Consider the following 25,839-nt stretch of genomic DNA (forward strand, 5'->3'; position numbering starts at 1 on the left):
GCAACTATAGGGTACAGAGTACTACAATAAGCCAGATTTGGGGAAACTCTACAGAATAAATAACCCAATTTATTCCAAAAATAAATTGCAAGGAAAAAAAGAGTAAGAAAGATGGAAGAGGAAAAAAATGAACCTATATATTCAGCAGGTAGACTATGCATGTTTGATCCTCCTAGGAACAAACCAACCTTTTTTAAAAAAGGTATTAGACAATCCGAGAAATGTGAAAACGGACTAGATATTTAATTATAATAGAGAATAATTATAGAATTCAAAGCATGATGATGATACGATGGTTCTGTTAAAACACCCCTTATCTTTTAGAGATAGTCCTTATTCATGGATTCAGAATTTGTAAACTGGCCTACTCAATACAATTTATTTGTTAACACGAAACTCAATAATTGTGGCACTACTGAGATTCAAGATGGCCGAAAGGGAACAGCACTGGTCTGCAGCTCAGCAAGATCAACACAGAAGGTGAGTGATTTCTGCATTTCCAACTGAAGTACCCGGTTCATCTCACTGGGACTCGCTGAACAGTGGGTGCAGCCCACAGAGGGCTAGCCGAAGCAGGGTGGGGCACCGCCTCACCTGGAAGTGCAAGGGGTGGGGGAATTTTCTCCCCTACCTAAGGGAAGCCATGAAGGACTGAGTCCAAGGAACTCCGGCACAGATACTGTGCTTGTCCCACGGTCTTTACATCCCGCAAACCAGGAGATTCCCTCCAGTGCCTACCCCACCAGGGCCCCGGGTTTCAAGCACAAAACTGGGCAGCCAATTGGGCAGACACCGAACTAGCTGCAGGAGCTTTTTTTTTTTTCCATACCCTAGTGGCGCCCAGAACACAAGCCAGAGAGAAGCCATGAAGCCAAGTGGTCTGGCTCAGCAGGTCCCACCCCCACGGAGCCCAAGAAACTAAGATCTACTGGCTTTAAATTCTGGCTGCCAGCACAGCAGCAATCTGAGATCCACCTGGGACAGTCAAGGTTGGTGGGGGAAGGGCGTCCGCCATTGCTGAGGCTTGAGTAGGCAGTTTTACGGCCACAGTGTAAACAAAGCTGCTGGGAAGTTCGAACTGGGCAGAGCCCACTGCAGCTCAGCAAAACTGCTGTGGCCAGACTGCCAGATTGCTCCTCTCTGGACAGGGCATCTCTATAAAAAAGGCAGCAGCCCCAGTCAGGGGCTTATAGCAGACTTAAACATCCCTGTCTGACAGCTCTAAAGAGAGCACTGGACCTCCCAGCACAGCGTTCCAGCTCTGCTAAGGGTCAGTCTGCCTCCTCAAGTGGGTCCCTGACTCCCATGTATACTGACTGGGAGATACTGTGTCTGGAATTGGTTCCTTCTGGTGGGTTCTTGGTCTTGCTGACTTCAAGAATGAAGCCGCGGACCCTCGCGGTGAGTGTTACAGTTCTTAAAGATGGTGTGTCCAGAGTTTGTTCCTTCAGATGTTCAGATGTGTCCAGAGTTTCTTCCTTCCAGTGGGTTCGTGGTCTTGCTGACTTCAGGAGTGAAGCCGTAGACCTTCGCAGTGAGTGTTACAGCTCATAAAGGTAGTGCGGACCCAAACAGTGAGCAGCAGCAAGATTTATTGTGAAGAGCGAAAGAACACAGCTTCCACAGTATGGAAGGGGACCCCAGCAGGTTGCCCCTGCTGGCTCAGATGGCCAGCTTTTATTCCCTTATTTGGCCCCGCCCACGTCCTGCTAATTAGTCCATTTTACAGAGCGCTGATTGGTCCATTTTACAGAGTGCTGATTGGTCCGTTTTTACAGAGTGCTGATTGGTGTGTTTACAATCCTTCAGCTAGACAGAGAAGTTCTCCAAGTCCCCACCCAACCCAGAAGCCCAGCTGGCTTCACCTGTCAATATCTCCCAGTTGGGGCCAACAGACACCTCATACAGGAGAGTTCTGGCTGGCATCTGGCAGGTGCCCCACTGGGTCGAAGCTTCCAGAGGAAAGAACAGGCAGCAATCTTTGCTGCTCTGCAGCCTTTACTGGTGATACCCAAGCAAACAGGGTCAGGAGTGGACCTCCAGCAAACTCCAACACACCTGCAGAAGAGGGGCCTGACTGTCAGAAGGAAAACAAACAAACAGAAAGGATTAGCACATCCACTCAAAGACCCCATCCAAAGGTTACCAACATCAAAGATCAAAGGAAGATAAATCCACAAAGATGGGGAAAAAACAGTGCAAAAAGGCTGAAAATTCTAAAAACCACAATACCTCTCCTCTTCCAAAGGATGACAACTCCTCGCCAGCAAGGGAACAAAGCTGGACAGAGAATGAGTTTGACGAACTGACAGAAGTAGGCTTCAGAAGGTGGGTAATAACAAACAACTCTGAGCTAAAGGACCATGTTCTAACCTAATGCAAGGAAGCTAAGAACCTTGAAAAAGAGTCAGTCAAATGGCTAACTAGAATAACCAATGTAGAGAAGAACATAAAAGACCTCACAGAGCTGAAAAACACAGCATGAGAACTTTGTGAAGACTACACAAGTATCAATAGCCGAATCGATCAAGCAGAAGAAAAGATATCATTGATTGAAGATCCACTTAATGAAATAAACAGAGAAGACAAGATTAGAGAAAATGGAAAAAAAAGGAAAAACAAAGCCTCCAAGAAATATGGGACTATGTGAAAAGACCAAGTCTACATTTGATTGGTGTACCTGAAAGTGACGGAGAGAATGGAACCGAGTTGGAAAACACTCTTCAGGATATTATCCAGGAGAACTTCTCCAACCTAGCAAGACAGGACAACATTCAAATTCAGGAAATAGAGAGAATGCCACAAAGATACTCCTTGAGAAGAGCAACCCCAAGACACATAATCATCAGATTCGCCAAGGTTGAAATGAAAGAAAAAATGTTAAGGGCAGTAAGAAAGATTGGGTTACCCGCAAAGGGAAGCCCATCAGACTAACAACAGATCTCTCTCTCTGGAGAAACCCTACAAGCCAGAAGAGAGTTAAGGCCAATATTCAATGTTCTTAAAGAAAACAATTTTCAAACCAGAATTTCATATCCATCCAAACTAAGCTTCATAAGCGAAGGAGAAATAAAGTCCTTTACAGACAAGCAAATGCTGAGGGATTTTGTCACCACCAGACCTGCCTTACAAGAGCTTCTGAAAGAAGCACTACACATGGAAAGGAACAACCGGTATCGGCCACTGCAAAAACATACCAAATTGTAAAGAACATTGACACTATGAAGAAACTGCATTAACTAATGGGCAAAACAACCAGCTAGCATCATGACAGGATCAAATTCACATATAAAAATATTAACCTTAAATGTAAATGGGCTAAGTGCCCCAATTAAAAGACACAGACTGCCAAATTGGATAAAGAGTCAAGACCCATCAGTGTGCTGTATTCAGGAGAACCATCTCATGTGCAAAGACACACATAGGCTCAAAATACAGGGATGGAAGAATATTTACCAAGCAAATGGAAAGCAAAAAAAAGCAGGAGTTGCAATCCTAATCTCTGATAAAACAGATCTTAAACCAACAAAGATCAAAAGAGACAAAGAAGGGTATTACATGATGGTAAAGGGATCAATGCAGCAAGAGTGAACTATCCTAAATATATATGCACCCAATACGGGAACACCCAGATTCATAAAACAAGTTCTTAGACACCTACAAACAGACTTAGACTCCCACACAATAATAGTGGGTGAGTTTGACACCCCACTGTCAATATCAGACAGATCAATGAAACAGAAAATTAACAAGGATATTCAGGACTTGAACTGAGCTCTGGACCAGGGGGACCTAATAGACATCTACAGAACTCTCCACCCCAAATCAACAGAATATACGTTCTTCTCAGCACCACATCACATTTATTCTAAAATTGACCACATAATTGCAAGTAAAACACTACTCAGCAAATGCAAAAGAACAGAAATCATAATAAACAGTCTCTCAGACCACAGTGCAACCAAATTAGAACTCAGGATTAAGAAACTCACTCAAAACTGCACAAATACATGGAAACGGAACAACCTGCTCCTGAATGACTACCGGGTAAATAACGAAATGAAGGCAGAAATAAAGATATTCTTTGAAACCAATGAGAACAAAGAGACAACGTACCCAAATCTCTGGGACACAGCTAAAGCAGTGTTTAGGGGAAATTTACAGTACTAAATGCCCACAAGAGAAAGCAGGAAAGATCTAAAATTGACACCCTAACATCACAATTAAAAGGACTAGAGAAGCAACAGCAAACAAATTCAAAAGCTAGCAGAAGACAAGAAATAACTAAGTTCAGAGCAAAACTGAAGGAAATAGAGACATAAAAAACCCTTCAAAAACTCAGTGAATGCAGGAGCTGGTTTTTTGAAAACATCAACAAAACAGATAGACTGCTAGCCAGACTAATAAAGGAGAAAAGCAAGAAGAATCAAATAGATGCCATAAAAAAAGATATAGGGGATATCACCACTGATCCCAAAGAAATACAAACTACCATCAGAGAATACTATAAACACCTCTATGCAAATAAACTAGAAAATCTAGAAAAAATGGATAAATTCCTGGACACATACACCCTCCCAATTCCAAGACAGGAAGAAATCGAATCCTGGAATAGACCAATAACAAGTTCTGAAATTGAGACAGTAATTAACAGCCTACCAACCAAAAAAAGTCAAGGACTAGATGGATTCACAGCCGAATTCTACCAGAGGTACAAAGAGGAGCTGGTACCATTCCTTCTGAAACTATTCCAAACAACAGAAAAAGAGGGACTCCTCCCTAACTCATTTTATGAGGCCAGCATCATCCTGATACCAAAACCTGGCAGAGACACAACAAAAAAAGAAAATTTCAGGCCAATATCCCTGAGGAACATCGATGTGAAAATTCTCAATAAAATAGTGGCAAACCAAATCCAGCAGCACATCAAAAAGCTTATCCACCATGATGAAGTTGGCTTCATCCCTGGGATGCAAGGCTGGTTCAACATATGCAAATCAATAAATGTAATCACATAAACAGAACCATCACATAAACAGAACCAATGACAAAAACCACACGATTATCTCAATAGATGCAGAAAAAGGCCTTCGATAAAATTCAACACCCATTCATGCCAAAAACTCTCAATAAACTAGGTATCAATGGGACATATTTCAAAATAATAAGAGCTATTTATGAGAAATCCATAGCCAATACCATACTGATAGGGCAAAAACTCAAAGCATTCCCTTTGAAAACCAGCATAAGACAAGGATGCCCTCTCTCACTACTCCTATTCAACATAATATTGGAAGTTCTGGCCAGGGCAATCAGGCAAGAGAAAGCAATAAAGCATATCCAAATAGGAAGAGAGGAAGTCAATTTGTCTCTGTTTGCAGATGACATGATTGTACATTTAGAAAACCCCATGGTCTCAGCCCAAATTCTCCTTAAGCTGATAAGCAACTTCAGTAAAGTCTCAGGATACAAAATCAATGTGCAAAAATCACAAGCATTCCTATACACCAATAACAGACAAACAGCCAAACCATGAGTGAACTCCCATTCACAACTGCTACTAAGAGAGTAAAATACCTAGGAATACAACTTACAAAGGATGTGAAGGACCTGTTCAAGGAGAACTACAAACTACTGCTCAAGGAAGTAAGAGAGGACACAAACAAATGGAAAAAAATTCCTTGCTCATGGATAGGAAGAATCAATATCGTGAAAATGGCCATACTGCCCAAAGTAATTTATAGATTCAATGCTGTCCCCATCAAGCTACCACAGACTTTCTTCACAGAATTGGAAAAAACTACTTTAAAGTTCATATGGAACCAAAAAAGAGCCCGCATAGCCAAGGCACTCCTGGGCAAGAAGGACAAAGCTGGAGGCATCATGCTACCTGACTTCAAACTACACTTCAAGGCTACAGTAACCAAAACAGCATGTACTGGTACCAAAACAGATATATAGACCAATGGAACAGAATGGAGGCCTCAGAAATAACACCACACAGCTACAACCATCTGATCTTTGACAAACCTGACACACACAAGCAATGGAGAAAAGATTCCCTATTTAATAAATGGTGTTGGGAAAACTGGCTAGCCATATGCAGACAACTGAAACTGGACCCCTTACTTACACCTTTTACAAAAATAAACTCAAGATGTATCAAAGACTTAAACGTAAGACCTAGGACCATAAAAATCTTAGAAGAAAACCTGGGCAATACCATTCAGGACATATGCATGGGCAAAGACTTCATGTCCAAAACACCAAAAGCAATGGCAACAAAAGCCAAAATAGACAAATAGGATCTAATTAAACTAAAGAGCTTCTGCACAGCAAAACAAACTATCATCAGAGTGAACAGGCAACCTATAGAATGGGAGAAAATTTTTGCAATCTATCCATCTGACAAAGGGCTAATATCCAGAATCTACAAAGAACTTAAACAAATCTACCAGAAAAAAAAATTCCCTCAAAAAATTGGCAAAGGATATGAACAGACACTTCTCACAAGAAAACATTTATGCAGCCAACAGACATATGAAAAAATGCTCATCATCACTGGTCATTAGAGAAATGCAAATCAAAACCACAACGAGATACCATCTCACGCCAGTTAGAATTGTGATCATTAAAAAGTCAGGAAACAGGCCGGGTGCAGTGGCTCATGCCTGTAATCCCAGTGCTTTGGGAGGCCAAGGCGGGCAGATCACAAGATCAGGAGATCGAGACCATCCTGGCTAACATGGTGAAACCCCATCTCTACTAAAAATACAAAAAATTAGCCAGGCATGGTGGCGGGCGCCTGTAGTCCCAGCTACTTGGGGGGCTGAGGCAGGAGAATGGCATGAACCCGGGAGGCAGAGCTTGCAGTGAGCTGAGATGGAGCCACTGCACTCCAGCCTGGGCGACAGAGCGAGACTCAGTCTCTAAAAAAAAAAAAGAAAAAAAGAAAGAAAATAAAAAAAGTCAGGAAACAACAGATGCTGGAGAGAATCTGGAGAAATAGAAACACTTTTACACTGTTGGTGGGGGTGTAAATTAGTTCAACCATTGTGGAAGATAGTGTGGCGATTCCTCAAGGATCTAGAACTAGAAATACCATTTGGCCCAGCAATCCCATTACTAGGCATATACCCAAAGGATTATAAATCATTCTACAATAAATACTCATGCACACATATGTTCACTGTGGCAGTATTCACAATAGCAAAGAGTTGGAACCAACCCAAATGTCCATCAATGATAGACTGGATAAAGAAAATGTGGCACATATACACCATGGAATACTATGCAGCCATAAAAAGGATGAGTTTATGTCCTTTGCAGGGACATGGATGAAGCTGGAAACCATCATTCTCAGCAAACTATCACAAGATCAGAAAACCAAACACTGCATGTTCTCACTCATTAGTGGGAGTTGAACAATGAGAACACATGGACACAGGGAGGGGAACATCACACACTGGGTCCTGTCGGAGGTGGGGGCTACGGGAGGGATAACATTAGGAGAAATACGTAATGTAGGTGACAGGTTGATGGGTGCAGCAAACCACCAGGGCACGTGTATACCTACATAACAAACTGCACGTTCTGCCCATGTAACCCAGAACTTAAAGTATAATCATAAAAATAAAAATAAAAAAATTATTGTGGCACTATTGTAGTCATTTGCAGGTACACAGAAAGTGGCAAAAAATTTGAGTCACACAACCCACATGTTTCCAACTGATGTCAAATAAAGTGACACTCTGCTTCAGCTCTTATACCATTTGGCCCAGCAATCCCATTACTAGGCATATACCCAAAGGATTATAAATCATTCTACAATAAATACTCATGCACACATATGTTCACTCTTATACTATAAACACAAGTTTCCTTTTCACGGTTTATTTAGTACCACATTTGTCACATTTTGGTGCTTGTTTTTGATGACTTCAGTCCTTCAAATGATCATCAAGCACAGTGCTGAAGTGCTGGCTAGTGTTCCTAAGAAGGTTGTGACATGCCATAGGGAGAAAACAATGGGTTAGATAAGCTTTGTTCAGGCATGAGTTAACAGTGCTGTTGGCCAAGAGTTCGACGTCAATGAATCAACAATAAATGAAGTATCTTTAAACAGAAACACACATAAAATGAGGCTATGTATTCATCAGTTGACAAAATTGTTGTGACCAGAGGCTTACAGGAAACTAACCCCTTACTTCCTCTAGGAGTAATAGTTCAGTGTTAGCTAATTAAGTATTTGTAGTGACTTTACAGAACATCACTGTTAATAACTAGAATTGTCTGTAAACACTAAAGTAACTGTAGGTAAAATAGCATGATATCTAGGATTTGCTTCAAAATTCATTAGTGGTAGAAGGAGAGAGAGAATAGAGGTTTATAGATGAAACAAGATTGTCCGTGTGTTGAGAACGGTTCAAGGTGAGTGATGGGTACACGTGAGTGTTCAATAATGTATTCTCTCTGTCTTTGCATCTAATTAAAATTTCTCCATAATAAAAAGTAAAGCATATACACACAACACATCTACACAGACAGTCCAAATGGGTACTACTGGCATATGAAGTATAGTAGCATAATTCTTTAATTGGGCAGGATTATTCTTTTCATTTCAAGATGTTTAGCAATCTCAGCCTCTATTCACTAGGTCGGTAGCACAACCGGTTGAAACCAATAATACAGGGCAAACTTTATCCAAAAAGCCATTCATCACGGCATTATTATACTATTTTTAAAAATAGCCCTAATGTACAACAAAATTACAGTGGTTAAATACAAATATGCTATATCTAAATAATAGAATATACTATAACCCTAAAAATGATATTATACTTCTTTCTGAGTGGATGAGCTAACAACACAACACTGAGAATCCCAAGTCACACCACATTAAATAAATCCTTATCAGCATGGGAAACAACAGCAGCAGCCATAAATGAACTATAAATTTGACAAATATCTTAAAAACAGAAGCATAGACTCATAGAGACAAATAAACCAAGGGAGAAAAATTATGATCCAAAACCTAAATAGAAGTCTACAGAAGAGGATGCTGCTTTTCATAGAAGAGGCCCCAGAAAGGCTTACAAGTACCCAATTAGTAAGTACAGAGAGCAGAAGCCCACAGGAATCAAAACAATTAATTAAGAAACCATTCACCAAAAAAAGCCGAGCCTCCCACTCATCCATGTTCAGAACAGCTACCAGCAGCATTTGCCTACATCAAATGGCCAAAAACTGCATTCAAAACCATTTGTCCGGCAAAGATCCCTACTCAGAGCGTTGGGCAAGCAACAGAATTAGAAAAGGGCCTGACTTAAAGGACCTAACTCTCATTCACTACAATGAAGTCTATCTACTACACACCTTTCAGGAAAGCCTGTGGATAGGCCCTTCCCCAAGCCTTACAAAAAGCCCATAGGCAATCCTTACATTCAAAGGAGAAACCTTCTGGTAAACAGATATACAAAAAACACAAAGCAAACCCATATGAGCAACATACCTATATAAAGCAAGGCAGTGAAGGTTCATTATACACTTGAAGAAAATCAACAGCATCAAAGAGAAGGAAATTTTTTTTAATTTAAAACAGAGAAAGACTAGGAAGAACAAACAGAAGTTACCCAACAGAAAACAAAGATAATGCAAGAAACAGAAAAGAATTCAAAAATTATAATCAGAAAGATTAAAAAATTATTCTATTAAAGAAAGCTACTTTGAAAAAGGAAAAAATTAAAAAATAAGTAATTTTTAGAAGTAATAATTTGATTTCTAAAATTTTAAAATTCAAATAATCAAAGAGAATCTTCATCCATTTGGGCTGCTATAACAAAATACCTAAGATTGGGTAATTTACAAACAACAGAAATGTATTGCTCACGGCTCTGGAGGCTGAAAAGTCCAAGATCAAGGCACCAGCAGATTCAGTGTCTGGTAAGGGTCTGTTCCACGTAAATGACACCTTCTGTATCCTCACATGGCAGAAGAGAAGGGAGGCTCCTTAAACCCCTTTATAAGGGCACTAATCCCATTTATGAGGGCCGAGCCCTCATGATGTAATCACTTCCAAAAGGCCTCATCAATATTATCACATTGGGTATTAGGGTTCAACATATGAATTTTGGGGGGACACCAACATTCAGATCATAGCATAGAGCAAACAGAAGAATTCCACTTACTGATGGAACAAAAAGTACAAAGGCCACTGAGGAGATACAACAAAAGATAAAAAGATGGAAAACATGAGATAAGAGAGAAAAGAGAGAAGAAGGTCAAATCCATAAGATCCAACCTCTAACAGAGGGCTAAAACAAAGAATACAATGAAGAAAAAATATGAGAACATTTTATCAATCAAAAGAAAATCTTAAGTTTTGAAATGGAAAGGCCCACCAAAGGCTAAGAAGGATAAATTTTCAAAGGACCCAAATAAACAGATGATGTTGAGATTTTACAATAGCGCACCTAAAGAGAAAAACCTACAAGCTTCAAGCAAGTATCTAGGAAGAAACAAGAATCACACTGATGGGCTCCTTGGTAGCATTACTGTATGCTCAATTTAGATAACAGAACTATGCTTTCAAAAATCCAAGGCAAAAATTCATGGACATAAAATATTATGTTCAGCTAAAGTGCCAACTAAGCTTAAGGGCAAAAGAAAGACATTTTCAGTCATTTAAGGAGTCAGAAAACGTACCACCTGTCCATCCTTTCTGAGAAAAAAAATACTTGAAAATAATCCGACAAAAAAGAAAAGGGTAATCTGGCATCCTAGAAACTGTGTAATAAGTTCAGCTGTACAACGAAAAGAAAACCTATGATGACAAACTTGAGTAGGTTTAGAAAGTAATTTGTCCAAATCCATACCATAAGCCAAAGAGGAAAAGGAAAAATGTTCTCAGCCTGTTATACAAATGTCTGACAAAGAACGTAGACATTCTTTATAAGAAAAAGTAAAGAGAAGGGCAATCAGAAATTCCAGGGGGGAAATGCTGTCCAGGAAGTCCACGGTTTAAAAATTAAACAGACCTAAATGGATCATAATTTGGATAACTAATGGACTATACAGAAAGATCAGCTATTTGACCTTGATATTTAGAATATTCTTTTTAACAGACATAGGTTGAATATTCAGCATATCATTTTCACTTCTCAATGGATGTGAACATACTACATGGTTCTCTAGGAAATATTTACATAGTCATAAAATTATAAATGCCACTTATCGTTTCCAATTTCAAAAATAAACTCAAAATCCAAAGTATCTCACAGTGTAATCTACAGACATCAGAATTACCTGGAAATGTTATTTTAAACTTTATTTTAAATCTAGGTCCCACCCCTAGAGATTCAGTAGATCAGGTAAAAGGCCCAGAGATCTTCATTTTAATAAATTCTCCAAGTATAACTTGTGCACACTAAATTTTGACAGTCATAGTTATAAAGCAGTAATCTCCAAAATTTCTCATTACACCTTATCAACAAGACTTTTGAACACCTACGTCTAATATACATATGTACATTTATTTATAAATTTTATGTTATATGAATATATACTCTGTATATTATAAATATGAAAAACAGACATTGTAAAGAATGAGGAAAATGACCTAACAATAATTTAATATCTGCTTCTGTTTAACCAAGAGAAAAGTAAAAATTATGGATAGGTTTAGAAAGTTTTAAAAAATAACAAATAAAAGGAGAGGAGAATAAAGAATCATGGAAATGACAATTGAAGTCCCAAGGCTTCTCTAGAAGGCTTATTCTACTAAAAAAACAGAGGGAGTCTGAGAGTGATCACATTTCATCTCAAAAATGATTGAGGAAGTAACAAGGGTACTTCAACAAAAGACTTAATTCTGATCATCAGAAGGAAAAAAATGATTGATGAATTAGACGTACAAGCAACATGAGAAGAAACTGATTATACTATTTTAAGTGTTCATAATAACCAAAGATAGTAAAATTAGACATACTCAGGCATGTATCATAGATTTTTAACAAGCCAAATCTCAGACAACGCTGGAATGATCCCAGGACTAGAGACTACAAGGGTGAATATAATTCAAGTAATAAAAAATGATATTCAGATTTTAGGATCATGATTCCAATTTTTAAAAAAGGAAAAGGTATCCATATGCTTAGCTTCTCATTTAAAAAGTATAATAAAATCCATTTACTAAGAAAGCAAGTGTTTTAATTGCTGTGCTAAGTGTCATGGGAATACTGTATACCAAATGTTTGATAGAGAGAACCCAGCATCATTCCACTGTTTCTAATAACCAAGGAGAGGCCCAACAATCTACAGTTAAATGACTAGGCAGTTCCTACAGGATAATATGGAGTGCTAAGTAAAATCCTTTAACCTATTCCAGAACACTTACTCTACACTGGCAAGGTCACCCCAGGCTTTCAATTACACACTGCAATTATCTAAGGGGAAAACTGAGTCACATCTAGTAAGTTCCCTACAGAGGCAGTCTATGGCGTAAAAAGTCAAACAACAGGGACTTCGCCAACTTTTAAGGTTGAACTGTAACAGCTCAAGACACACACACACACAGTATTTAAGACATAGTTTTATCTCTTAGCTACACACTCTCCAAATATGTCAGAATATGAACAGGAACAGGGCATACCTGTACTTGAACTGGCACCCTTCATAATAAATCCAACAATTTTAATTTTTAGCTCCACATTTATTAAGAAATTAAATGAATCTCTTTAGGAGATTAATGATAAGTACTAACTTTAATAATGAAGAGAAACAAACTCAACACACCAAATACTCATGAAAAAATAATTTGAGAGCTCACCTTTCCACAACCAAACTGACCACTTGTGTGAGATCTGGGTTTGTAACCTGGAGACGTTTCCACAAAGACCATACAAATTCTTTATCAGCCTTAAAGAAATAAAAGAGAATTTAGATGCATTGCTTTGTAGTGACAGTGAAATAAGATACTACATTAAATTTTAAAATGAAAAAACAATTACTTGATCCCTAGTTGTATAACTACATCAACTGATTCTCTTTAAAGGAATGGGGTAAAGCTTTATTTTAAAAAGTTATTACACAGATAATCCATATTCACTTTTACTATTTCTATCACCTATATTTTGGGATGCAACTGTTGAAATGCTAAATATCTAGTTAAACTTGCTCTAAAAGGAAACTTCCCTCCCTGCTGCCCCATTTTCAGCTCCCCTTTTATCAAAACTCCTTGAAAGAGTTGCCTGTAATTACTATGTCTATTTCCTATCTCCCATTCACTCTATAATGCTTCCTAGTAAGATTTTCCTAACCACCATTATGCTAAAATCATTATTCAAGGTCCTCTATATTGCCAAATCCAAAGGACAATGGGTAGTTTCAGTCCTTATTACCTAGGTTAGTTGTTATTAACCTTGGCTGACAGGTATCTCTTTTGAGGAGCTTTTAAAAAATAGGGATGAATTAGAGATTCTGATTAATTGGCCTTAGGTTAGAGCCAAGCATCAGTATGTTTTAAAAGTGCCTCGAGTGAATCTGTGCACTCTGGGTTGAGAACCACTGCCCTAGGTGACCTCATATCAGGCCCATGATTTTAAGTACCAACTCTACACTGAGACTCCCACATTTCTATCTAGAGCCATTTCCTCTACTCTTAGGTCCAGACTTACATCTCCAACTGCATATTCAATAATTCCACTTGAAAATCTAATAGATATCTTAAATTTAACTTGTTCAAAATAAAATTATTGGTTCCTTACCCTCTCACAAATCTGCCCCTCTCCCTCCCAGAAACTGATACTGCCATCTATTCATCTATTCAAAGATCTAAAATAGTGGTGTCCAATGTTTTGCCTTCCCTGGGCCACAGTGGAAGAAGAATTATTATCTTGGGCCATATATAAAATACACTAACACTAACAATAGTTAATGAGCTAAAAAAAATTGCAAAATAAATCTCACAATGTTTTAAGAAAGTTTAAGAATTTGTGTTAGGCTGCATTCAAAGCCATCCTGGGCTGCATGCGGCCCACCTGTGAGTCGGGTGTTAGGGTTAGGTTGATCTAAAACTTAGGAGTCAATCTTGTTTATTCTTCTTTTTTTTTTTTTTTTTTTTTTTTTTCTGAGACAGAGTCTTGCTCTGTCGCCCAGGCTGGAGTGCAGTGGCGCAATCTCGGCTCACTGCAACCTCTGCCTCCCAGGTTCAAGTGATTCTTCTGCCTCAGCCTCCTGAGTAGCTGGAACTACAGGCACGCACCACCATACCCAGCTAATTTTTGTATTTTTAGTAGAGACAGGGTTTCACCGTATTGGCCAGGCTGGTCTCGAACTCCTGACCTCATGATCTACCTGCCTCGGCCTCCCAAAGTGCTGGGATTACAGGCATGAGCCACCGTGCCCGGCCAATCTTGGTTATTCTTTTCTCCTCACACTTCATATCCAAATCATCAATAAACCCTACTGTCCTTATCTACATGATAGGCAAATTCTGACCACTCTCACCACTTCTACCACTATCGCCCTAGTCCAAGTCAATTCCGTCTCTTGCCCAGCTATGTATCATGGTCTCATAGCCTTACAACTCAAAACTCTCCAGTGAGTTTCCATCAAATTAGGAAACTAATCCAAACTCTGTGTCAAGGCTACAAGACTCCATATGGCCAATGCACATACTGCATCATCCATCACACTTTCACATAGAGTGTTCCCTCAATTCATTCAAGCCTTTTCTTAAATAATATCTCAAGTGAATTCTTCCCTGACTACTATCATAGCCACCAAAACCCCAAGTCTCTAGCAACCCCTTTTCCAGTTACAATTATTTTTCACAGCACATTTCATTTAATAATCCTGTATGTTTAGTGATTTGGTTTTACTTGTGTGGCAGATATCTCAATTTCTGTCTCCATCATCCATTCTCTCTTTTTAGTTACAGAAACAATTCTGCCCAAGTAACAGACCAACCTCTCTTGCCTTATGGGTTATATGACTAAGTTCTGTCAATGAAATATAAGTGCTGTTGGAAACTTAAAGGAAATCTTAAAATTAGACTTGTGTCTACCCATTGTTAGAAATATTCTTCCCAGTCTGTTGTTGCTTATTTATGATGATTTTTTTGAAAAAGCAAGTTATTAATTTTACATACTCAAATGTATCCATCTTTTCAATTATGGCTTATGGATTTTATGTACCAGTTAGAAAAGCCTTCTCTATTCCAAGATTAGAAATATATTTACCCATTTCTTCTTCTGGAATTTTGTTTTTTAATATTTTTTAATCAACAAATAAAAATTGCATATATTTATGGCATACAACATAATGTTTTATGTATACATTTTAGAATGGTTAAATCAAGCTAATTAACATAACCATTAGGGCGAGCACAGTGGGTCACATCTGTAATCACTTTGGGAGGCCAAGATGGGAGGGGATCATCTGAGCCCAGGAGTTTGAGACTGGCCTGGGCAACATAGTGAGACCCCCATCGCCACAAAAAACTTAAAAATTAGCTAGCCATAGTGGAATACGCCTGTAGTTCCAGCTACTCAGGAGACTGAGGGTGGGACGATTGCTGAGCCCGGGAGGTCAAGGCTACAATGAGCCATGATCATGAAACCATACAGCCTGGGCAATAGACCAAGACCCTATCTCAAAAAACAAAGAAAAAAACATAACCATTACCTCATACGCCCAACATTTTTTTGTGATGAGAGCACTTAAAATCTATTCTCTTAGTAATTTTCAAGTGCACAATCTATCGTTATTAACTATAACACCATGCTGTACAGTAAGTCTGGTGATATGAAAAACAGTAAATTCTTTTGTGAACAATAAAATGTTACAAATGGATTGTGGAACTATGTTATGTATGAGTTTTGTGAGTTTTTCAGTTATTTAAATGCTATACTATGGTCAATTTGGATTACACCTAGAATTACTAAAAAAACTTTCATATACAAAAAATAAAGTCCCCCCCCGAAAAAACACAGAACTAGTTTCCAAACTGTTCCAGACATTAATACAAGGAAACTATTATCAATCACTCATATTCTCTTTATATTTTCCCTTCCTTCAGGCACTTAAAGATGTTCTTTTTAAATAACAAAAATAAAAACCTTGGTCAGGTGCGGTAGCTCACCCCTATAAGGCTGAGATGGACAAATGGCTTAAGTCCAGAAGTTCGAGACCAACCTGGGCAACACAGGGAGACAGAGACCCCATCTCTACAAAAAATACAAAAATTAGCCTAGCGTGGTGGCACACACCTGTAGTCCTAGCTACTCTGGAGGCTGAGGTGGGTGGATCCTTTGAGCCCAGGAGGTCAACACTGCAATGAGCCATGATTGCACCACTGTACTCCAGCGTGGGTGACAGAGGGAGACTGTCACAAATAAAATGAAAACAAAAAATAAAAACCTAACATTACTCACTATAAAATTCCTTTTTTTTTTTGAGACAAAGTCTCACTCTGTTGCCCAGGCTGGAGTGCAGTGGTGCAACCTCAGTGCATTGCAACCTTCGCCTCTCAAGTTCAAGCAATTCTCCTGCCTCAGCTTCCCATGTAGCTGGGATTAATGGTGCATGCTGCCACACTCCGCTAATTTTTGTATTTTAGTAGAGACTGGGTTTCACCATGTTGGCCAGGCTGGTCTCAAACTCCCAACCCCAAGTGATCCGCCCATCTCAGCCTCCCAAACTACTGTCATTATAAAATTCTTTATTCTCAGGCCAGGCGCAGTGGCTCACATCTGTAATCCCAGCACTTTGGGAGGCCAAGGCGGGCAGATCACAAGGTCAGGAGTTTGAGACCAGCCTGACCAACACGGTGAAACCCCGTCTCTACTAAAAATACAAAAATCAGCCAGGCGTGGTGGCATGCACCTGTAATCCCAGCTACTCAGGAGGCTGAGGCAGGAGCATAGCTTGAACCAGGGAGGCAGAGGTTGCAGTGAGCCCAGATTGCACCACTGCACCCCAGCGTGGGCGACAGAGCGAGACTACATCTAAAAATAAAAAATAAAATAAAATAAAAATTCTTTTTTCTCACTATAGAACTTCCAAACAGAATCAAATAATAATTTTTAAAAATTAAAAATAAAAATTCCTAATCATTTTCACAAAGTTTATTAAACTTGGGCTATGAAACAGTTGACTAAATACTAAATACTAGGTCTAAATTTCCCTGGAGGTGGATTGGTTTTGTCTTTCATCAACTGACATGGAAATAGATACCATCTATACAAACACAGACACCCCAAATTGCCATTTTTCACTGGGTACCTAGTCCCACAAAAAATAATTTAGTGTTGGCAATATATTAAGCCCTCAATTGACCTCTACTGGAGGAATGAACTCAACAAACACTTGAAACTGTTTCCTAAATCTAAACAAATATTTGGTCATCAGAGCTCAGGGCAAAGGATGTCAAGAGTTTACTTACAAAATATGGCACCAGGTAGCCACATAGTAAATTATTAGCATGAAAAATAATTTCACAAAAAGACTCGCCAAGTAGAATACAGCTACAAACAACTGGTGGAATTACACAGTAAGTTCTCAAATTTGTTTTTCTTTGTGAATAAATGAGGTTTTAACACATCTAAATTTCTAACATAAAATATAACTGGCTGACTTCTCTGATCACATACAATTCCAACATCGCCTGCTTCAAAAGTTGGTTTCATCATTAAAGTTGATGAGCTTTAATGATGAAACTAATTTCATATTTCATTTAAATACCCTAATTTTTTTCCTAAAACTGGCTTATAGGTTTAGTCAATATTTTTGCCTGATACCAAAAAATAAGCTTTATAAATGCTATATAAACATATTACTCTTTCTACGTAAACATAACACTTTTTTCTCATCTCACTCTATAAATGGTGATAAATGTACAAATACACATGCCCCAGCATCCTTTATCACAAACAGAACACATTCTTGAAATATATAATCAAAATTAAAAGTGTAGTGGAGTTAGGTTCTAAATTCGTGAAATAGGGCATTAAATGCCATGGATGCAAAATTACCCTTTGGAACACCCTTGAAAAATTCCTTAGGAAAAAGCTACATTTGGAAGCTAACCTACTACCCTCAGTAAGTCCAATACAGATAGCTTTTCTTCCCTCATTGAAATTAATCACTTTTTCTTCAGATAAGCATTATTTATAGTTCAGTTGCTAATCAGGGGGCCATATTTTTTTAAAGTTTAATTAGATAATACAATCACTTAGAGTGGGATGAGATGCTGATATTAAGAGAAACATTTGATTGCTTTCTATTACATGCTTATTCTGAGGCATTCCAATGATGTAGAATGGTATGGGGAATTACTCAAACTTCACCAAGCACACATCATTGAATCCCCATAAGTTGAATGTGAAAGCAAAACAAATTAAATGAAGCTACTACTTATGACCATGCACTAATTAGCAGTGTTCTTTTTCCTAAACTGTATGTTTCAAGCCTTGTTGGGTTCTGAAATTAATTTAGATCTGGACAGCATTTTTTAAAGGAATAGAACTGAAAAAATATCAGCCCACACAGTGTTAGGGTATGTATTCTTTCTGAAAATATATGTATGTATATGTGTGTACTTACTAGATTGAGATACAAAATTTTACTTCGAGTTGTAATTTTCAGCAGTTTTAATGCTATGTATTCTTGGGTACTGTGATCTCTAGCTGAATAAATAAGCGGGAGAGTATACTTTAAAAGATATAAAAGTGAATATTTAATCACCTAAATGCTTTTTTACAAAACAATTGGGAGTTCAATTACTATTTTTCCCCAAGATTCCCCAAGAGCAGGAGTCTGATTTGACTAAGATTTTTATGGTGCGGGATACTGCCTACAATTATATAAGAGTATTAATATTACAAAATCTAAGAGATCATCATTCTAGACTATTATGACCATCTCTGTATTCTTACATTTGCCAAGAGTATGTCAATCATTTTCCTAGTCTATATATGTCCGAGGTCACAAAAGCCAACACCATGTTTGGAGCCACATTTTTAAAGAATGTAAGTATTTGTGGGAAGAGGTTCATCAGGCTGTTTCCAATAGACTGACTTCCTTAACCAAGTCGGTCATAAAAAAGTATCTTAGCTCTTTAGCCAGCTAAAGGCCTAACTATGTGGGGAGGCAGAAGTGGGAGGAAAGAGTGTGGAAAATATGCCAAAGAGTGTCTTAGATTAGGACTCAGAGTATCAAAGGCCTTTATCATGGGTTCACATCTTAAAACTCCCCAAAGGGTGAGGTCTGCAGATGACAAATGCTTCAATTCACTGTTGTCATTTATTTATCCCTTTGCTCCTTATCCAACGAAGAACAGAAAAATGGTAAAACGAAAAGAGGGCACCACATTAAATGTCCCAACCTTGTTTAACCAAAGTCACATTCAATTTGAAGATGGTCCCATTTTTAAATCCTTCACTCAGTCAGCAAGGACCTATAAAATGGGCAAAAGAATCCAACAGAACAAACTATGAGAGAATGAATTTCTGTAATCCCAGCACTTTGGAAGGCCAAGGCGGGCGGATCACGAGGTCAGGAGATCGAGACTGTCCTGGCTAACACGGTGAAACCCCATCTCTACTAAAAATACAAAAAATTAGCCGGGCGTGGTGGCGGACACCTGTAGTCCCAGCTATTCGGGAGGCTGAGGCTGGAGAATGGCGTGAACCCGGGAGGCGGAGCTTGCAGTGAGCCGAGACTGCACCACTGCACTCCAGCCTGGGCGACAGAGAATGAATTTCATCAACTGTTTTATTAAACTGACGATCCTGTTCACAAAGTTACTTTGATGTTCAGCAGCTCCTAATTGGTTTCTAAGTTGAAGACAGAGTGACTTAAAGATCTACTGTTCAGTGAGTTTCCCACATCCAATCTCCCAACCCTATCTAAAGGTTCTGGTAAAATCAAAAGAGATGATGGTAAGGATGCAAAACTAAAGGAAAATTCAATCTCTTTGAACATGAGTATAGTCAAGTCCATCCTTACAAAAACTCTACAAACAGGAAAGTAATGTTAATGCAATTGATTTAGCAAATGTTTTTCACTGGCAAGATCACATGAAAATGTGACTTCTCACTCAAGGACCGCAGAATTACCATAGCTGGTTAATAAACAAGTACCAAGCATCATCTATTGTTAAGTTCCCGGCTCTGAGACTTTCTAAACGTTACTCGTCTGTGTTTACAACTTAAGTTTGACTGGGTAAAAACAAAGCCAAGTGTGGGTTTGAAATTTTAAAAACAGGCTCCTTCATCGATGGATTTTACTCTAACCCAAGTGTTTACACTTTCCTGTTCATTTCAACTAGTGGACGGCATGTCACTCCTGGGCCCCCGGCAGGTATCAGCTACCGTCACCACCAAGAACTTGGGCTTTGGGGGGAAGCGGAGAGGATGCGACTGCGAGTATCCAAGTGACCAAAACCAAACCCGTGCGCGGAGGCAAAGCCTGTCTGGCCGCAGTTTGGAAAGGGGCAGGGGCCCGGGTTTGGGGAGCCGGGCGCAGCCGCGTCCCTCCAGCCCCCGGCCGCGAGCGAAGCAGGGTGTGCATCCGCCAGGGAGGGTCGCTGGGCGGGGTAGGTCCCAAGGCAGAGGGAGAAAGGCGCGCCTCCCCCACGGGTCCCGGCCCCGCTGTGGTGGGGAAAGGGGGGCTGCGAGAGTCCTCGATACCTGACACAGGGCCAACTCCTCCTTTAGGCTCCTCAGCTCTTCCTCCAGCAGCTGCGTCCGGGTCACCATCGCCTCCTCTACCGAGATGCCCTCTAGCCGTCTGGACCCCATGGGCGCGCTGAGGAGGGGAGCATGAGCCGGAGCTGCCCCCCCAGGCCCTCGCCGGCCCCCTGACCCTTCTTCGCCCACCCAGATTTTATCACTTTCGTCCGCGACCACCTCCCGCGCTGCGCCGGCAAAACCCGAGGCCTCGCTGCGCATTGCGTGTACTTCAGCTCCCCGCCCAACACGTGGGGACCTGGGGCCCAACTGTCGCGCTGGGGGCGAAGGGTGCGGTGAGGGAGGCGAACGCGCCGCCATGGCTGCGGCTGCTAACGGGTCAAGTTCCCTGTTGGAAACTCCACCTCCCTTTCCCCAACCCGGCGAGCCCGGAACGCCGAACCGCGCATGCGCGAGGCTTTTCCCGCCTTGGCCCGCGGTGTCCCGTGTTTTCTGGTCCTGGCCGGCTTCCCGCGGGCAATGCGCCCAGCGCGAGCCTTGGGGTACGCACGCGCCGTGGCCCGAAAGGGTAAAGCCGGTCCACCGGGCAGGCCATCCCAGCGTCCTGTGCCTGAGTCCTTGGCCAGGATCGCCTGGATTTCCCGCCCACCTAAAACCCTGCCTGCCACTTACATCCCACCTCTTAAAGCCTTCCCTGACAAGCCCCCAGCCCCAAATGATCCTTAACTGTGAAATCCCTCTCCTTCAAGGCCCCTGCCAACTCGTGTGTCACGTTTCATTGACCGCCCTGGAGTGTCAGTTACACGGCTAATCTCACCAGCCCTGTTGTAAGCTCCTTGAGGATCAAGGAATACGTTTTACACTTAAGTGTTTTCTTCACACCCCTTGGCAAAACTGCTGTAGTACAGCTGACATCCAGCTGACTAATGTCAAGGAGATGTGGAAAGCCTTGTGCTGATCTGGGACTATCAAGCAGGTTTCCAACTTGAATGATGATCCTTTGTACACCCTTTGTCTTTTGTTTTGCAGGAGTCATGATTTCCTTTGAGTTTTTATGTCAGCTTCTTTATGCGTTGGCTGGATATCAGAGGAAGTGTAGCCCACATTGCTGAACAGTTTGGGTCCTTGGAGCAGTTTGAAATCAGTAATTTGGAGCGTGGTTGAAGAAACAAGACCTACTTTATCTTTTGTTCTCTTTTTCTTCTGGCTTTCTTTATAAACTTCAAATAGGTAGTAATCTTATCTTTCTTTGCTCTTCAAATACTTTGTTACTATTGATAAGATTAATGAGATGCATATTAAGCTGGCACCAGAATATCCCTGAAAGTTAGAACTGCCCTCTTCTTCAGAAAGGGTTCCAGAATACTTGGGGAAAGCTGAGATGGGGGTTGAGAGCAGAAGTAGAGAGATGACCACTTTACTGTTAACTTCATTTAATCAAAATATCACCATTTCTGCATGAGAATCTAGTCAGGATGCCAAAAGACACCTTCCCAATTAGAATCCTGCCAAGGCAACCAAGATAAGTGGACTTCTTTCAAACTGAAGGTGAATTCCTCACAAAAATTTATTAAAGAGTACATTAGAAAAAGTATGTTTATAAGCCTGCCTTAGAACTAGCTAACCTACTGAACATTTACCATATGCTGAGTCCAGTGCTAAGCACTTTTCATATATGAACTCACTTAATACATATGTCACCTTCAATTAGATTATTATATATCTCCATTTTTACTGGTGAGGAAACAGACTTGCAAGGTTACTATAACTTCTCTGAAGTGCCATGTCTAGTATCAGAAAAGCTAGGCTTTGAATTCACTGAATTCCACTTAACTCTGAAAACCTGTACTTTGATCGCTACCCTGTCTCCACACCTGTGACTTGAAATACAACATTTGGTCTTGATAGTCTGTGAGATTTCACTAGACTTAAGACTGGGAAGTCTAACCACATAAGTTACGTGTTTGGCCCCAAATCAGTATTAATGCACATTTTTAATTGCTGTATGTCATTCACTCAAAAGGACATCATTTCACCTGATCACAAAAAGATCCTTTTGAAAAGCAGTGGTATAAATATGTATATGTGACCTCCCAAAAGGATAATATCCTGACTCTTTGACTAGGCATTTTTTAAAATTTTGTCTTTATTGGAGCAAAATACACAACATAAAATTTACCATCGTAGGCATTTTAAATGGCTACAAATAGGCCAGGCGTGGTAGCTCACAACTGCAATCCCAGCACTTTGGGAGGCCGAGGCTGGTGGATCACTTGAGACCAGGAGTTCGAGACCAGCCTGGACAACATAATGAAACCCCGTCTCTGCTAAAAATACAAAAATTAGCTGGGAGTGGTGGTGCATTCCCGTAATCCCAGCTACTAGAGAGGCCACGGCAGGAGAATCATTGGAACACGGGAGGCAGAGGTTGCAAACAGCCAAGATCACACCACTGCACTCCAGTCTGGGTGATAAAGCAAGACTGTCTCAAAAAATAAATAAATAAATAAAATGGCTACAAATAAAGAACAATTCAGCAGCATTAACTACATTCACCATGTTAGGCAACCACCACCACTATCTGGTTCCAGAATATTTTCATCACCGGAGGCGGAAACCACATACCCACATTAGTCTCTCCACATTCTCACTGCCCCCGAGCCCCAAGCAACCATTAATTCCCTTTATGTCTCTACGGTTTTGCCTGTTTGGGATATTTCATATCAATGGAACCATATAATATGTGGCCTTTTGTGTCTGGTTTCTTTTATTAGCATAATGCTTTCAAGGTTCATCTATGTTATGGCATGTATTAGTACTTCATTCTTTTTTATAGCTGAAAATACACCATTGTATGGATATCCTCCATTTTGTTTATCCATTCATCTGTTAATGGACCTTTGGGTTCTTTCCGCCTTTTGCCTATTGTGAACAGAGCTGCTATAAACATTCATGTACAGGTTTTTGTCTGAACATTTATGTTCAATTTTTTGTTTATATACCTATGAGTAGAATATCTAGGTCATATGTTTAATTTACTGAGGAATCACCAAACTCTTTTCTACAGTGGTTGTGTCATTTTACCTTCCTATAAGCAATGTATTAGCATTCTAATTTCTCATCATCCTCACCAACACTTATTTTTTGTTTTTGTTTTGTGTCATTTGCTTTTTTTAAATTATACTTTAAGTTCTAGGGTACATGTGCATAACGTGCAGGTTTGTTACATAGATATACATGTGCCATGTTGGTGTGCTGCACCCGTTAACTCATATTTACATTAGGTATATCTCCTAATGCTATCCCTCCCTCCTCCCCCCACCCGATGACAGGCCCCAGTGTGTGATGTTCCCCACCCTGTGTCCAAGTGTTGTCATTGTTCAATTCCCACCTATGAGTGAGAACATGCGTTGTTGTTTGTTTTTTATGGCCAGTCTAGTGGGTGTAAAGTGCTGTCTCCTTGTGGTTTTCATTTGTATTTTTCCCCATGACTGATGACAATGAGCATATTTTCATGTATTTTTTGGACATTTGTTTCTCTTCTTTGGAGAAATATCTATTCATTCAAGTTCTTTGCTATTTTTTAATTGGGTTATTTGTCTTTTTGTTGTAGAGTTATAAAAGTTCTTTACTGGCAGACAATTTTTAAGAAAAGAAACGTGCACATTTCTAGAAGTATGCATAAGGAGTTCTTTCTTGTATTAGTTATTTGCTGAAATGACAGAAACGGATGAAAGGTTAAATACAAACACTTATGACTCAGAAGGATAAGTTAAATATCTGCACTGCTATGTGAATAAAAATGTGCAAAACAATCAAGGTGTTTTTCCTGTTCAACTCTTTGTCCTAATATTTAAAAGTGATAGTGTCTGTTCTGAAGAAATACATAATGAAGTCTGCTGAGGATTAAGTACATTAGAATAGAGAAACACATAATTCTCTCAATATCATCACTGTATAGTCGAAATCTTGGGAAATAATGAAAGAAATGTGCCAATTAATATGGTACTTAAATTGCCTCTTTTAATTTTTAAAATTTATTTTTAACTTCTGTTTTAAAAGAGAAAAAATGTATTAGCCGTTTCTCAGCCTTTATGTTTCTTTGTTTCCAGAAAGAATGAAGAATTTTAAAACCCATGTATTTCTGCTTTACCAGTTTTGTGTAATCTTTATTTGGTCAGCATAATTTAATTAAGTTTTAAAACACTATTAGGTATTGGTAAGACCTCAAACATCTTAGATTTCTTTTCATATCATTTTAGGAATTTATCTCAGTTTTTAGTGTTTGCCATGTCCTAGAGATTTAAATCAAGAATCACTTGCTTCAGCATCAAAAGAAAAATCCATAAGCTAGAATGTGCCGATGTGATGCTTGAATCAGTAGTAGATGCATCATGACAGCCTAGTGTGGACAAATCTCAATCCAGAAGTTAGTAGAGGTAAATAAAGAGGATTGTTTTGTGCTTTCAATTACCGCAATTTTGATTGAGCAATTCCTGGCAACTACTGATCCCCTGATCAGCCCTGAGAATGCTCTAGGTCACAATTATAGGTATACAAGGAGATATCATCAGTTCCTTTTCAAAAATTATGACCCAACAGAGCTATGACAGAATTTCATTTTCCATTTTCATCTCCAAAGATTGTCAAACAGTGCAAAACTGTTCAAACATCTGTTGTTTTTTCTAATTATAAGCAAAAATTATCTCCACTGAACCCCAACTCTAAGTGTGTGTGTTGTTCGGTGGGGGCACAGGGGAAGTAACCTGTAAGCCTTAGGTTTGAGTAACTTGTATCAGTTTATTTAGTTCAGAAAAGTTTGGAATATAGTGCGTTTCCCTGAGAAGTTCAGTTGGTTCCACAAAACACAGGGTTGCATAGTTTCAGCTCTTCATTTCAACACATGACCACAGTGAGGCAACACCCTACGTTTTCATCCTTCTCATTTATATTTAAATTTCCTCCTCCCTAATAGATGGGATTATACACCCATGGTCCTAGGTATTTTAATAGAATATTGTTTATCCTCAAAGCAGTATTGCAAAAGTACTCCAGTTCTTCCAGCCCTTTTTCTCCCCTGATTTTTTCCTAAACATGAAGGCCTTCTTTTTCCACTGCCAACGACCTGGTTTGACATTTCTGTCTTGAA

General features: G+C 39.6%; 1 protein-coding gene across 3 annotated transcripts in view; it reads right to left on the reverse strand.

Annotated features, from left to right (window-relative positions):
* CNTLN (centlein) overlaps nt 1-21,292 on the reverse strand; it is a 352,494-nt gene extending 331,202 nt beyond the window's left edge. The window contains exons 1-2 of one of the 3 annotated variants that reach the window (XM_003822610.6): nt 20,691-21,292; nt 12,827-12,915 (exon numbers count right to left, since the gene is read on the reverse strand). In XM_003822610.6, the coding sequence (XP_003822658.3) occupies nt 12,827-12,915; nt 20,691-21,050 (449 nt within the window). In that variant the 5' untranslated portion in view covers nt 21,051-21,292. The remainder of the gene's footprint in view (nt 1-12,826; nt 12,916-20,690) is intronic. The other 2 variants (XM_008976184.5, XM_008976187.4) reach the window with 2 other exon arrangements.
* Nucleotides 21,293-25,839: the final 4,547 nt, after the last annotated feature.

Source organism: Pan paniscus, chromosome 11 (genome assembly GCF_029289425.2).
Source record: "Pan paniscus chromosome 11, NHGRI_mPanPan1-v2.0_pri, whole genome shotgun sequence".
Taxonomy (NCBI): domain Eukaryota; kingdom Metazoa; phylum Chordata; class Mammalia; order Primates; family Hominidae; genus Pan; species Pan paniscus.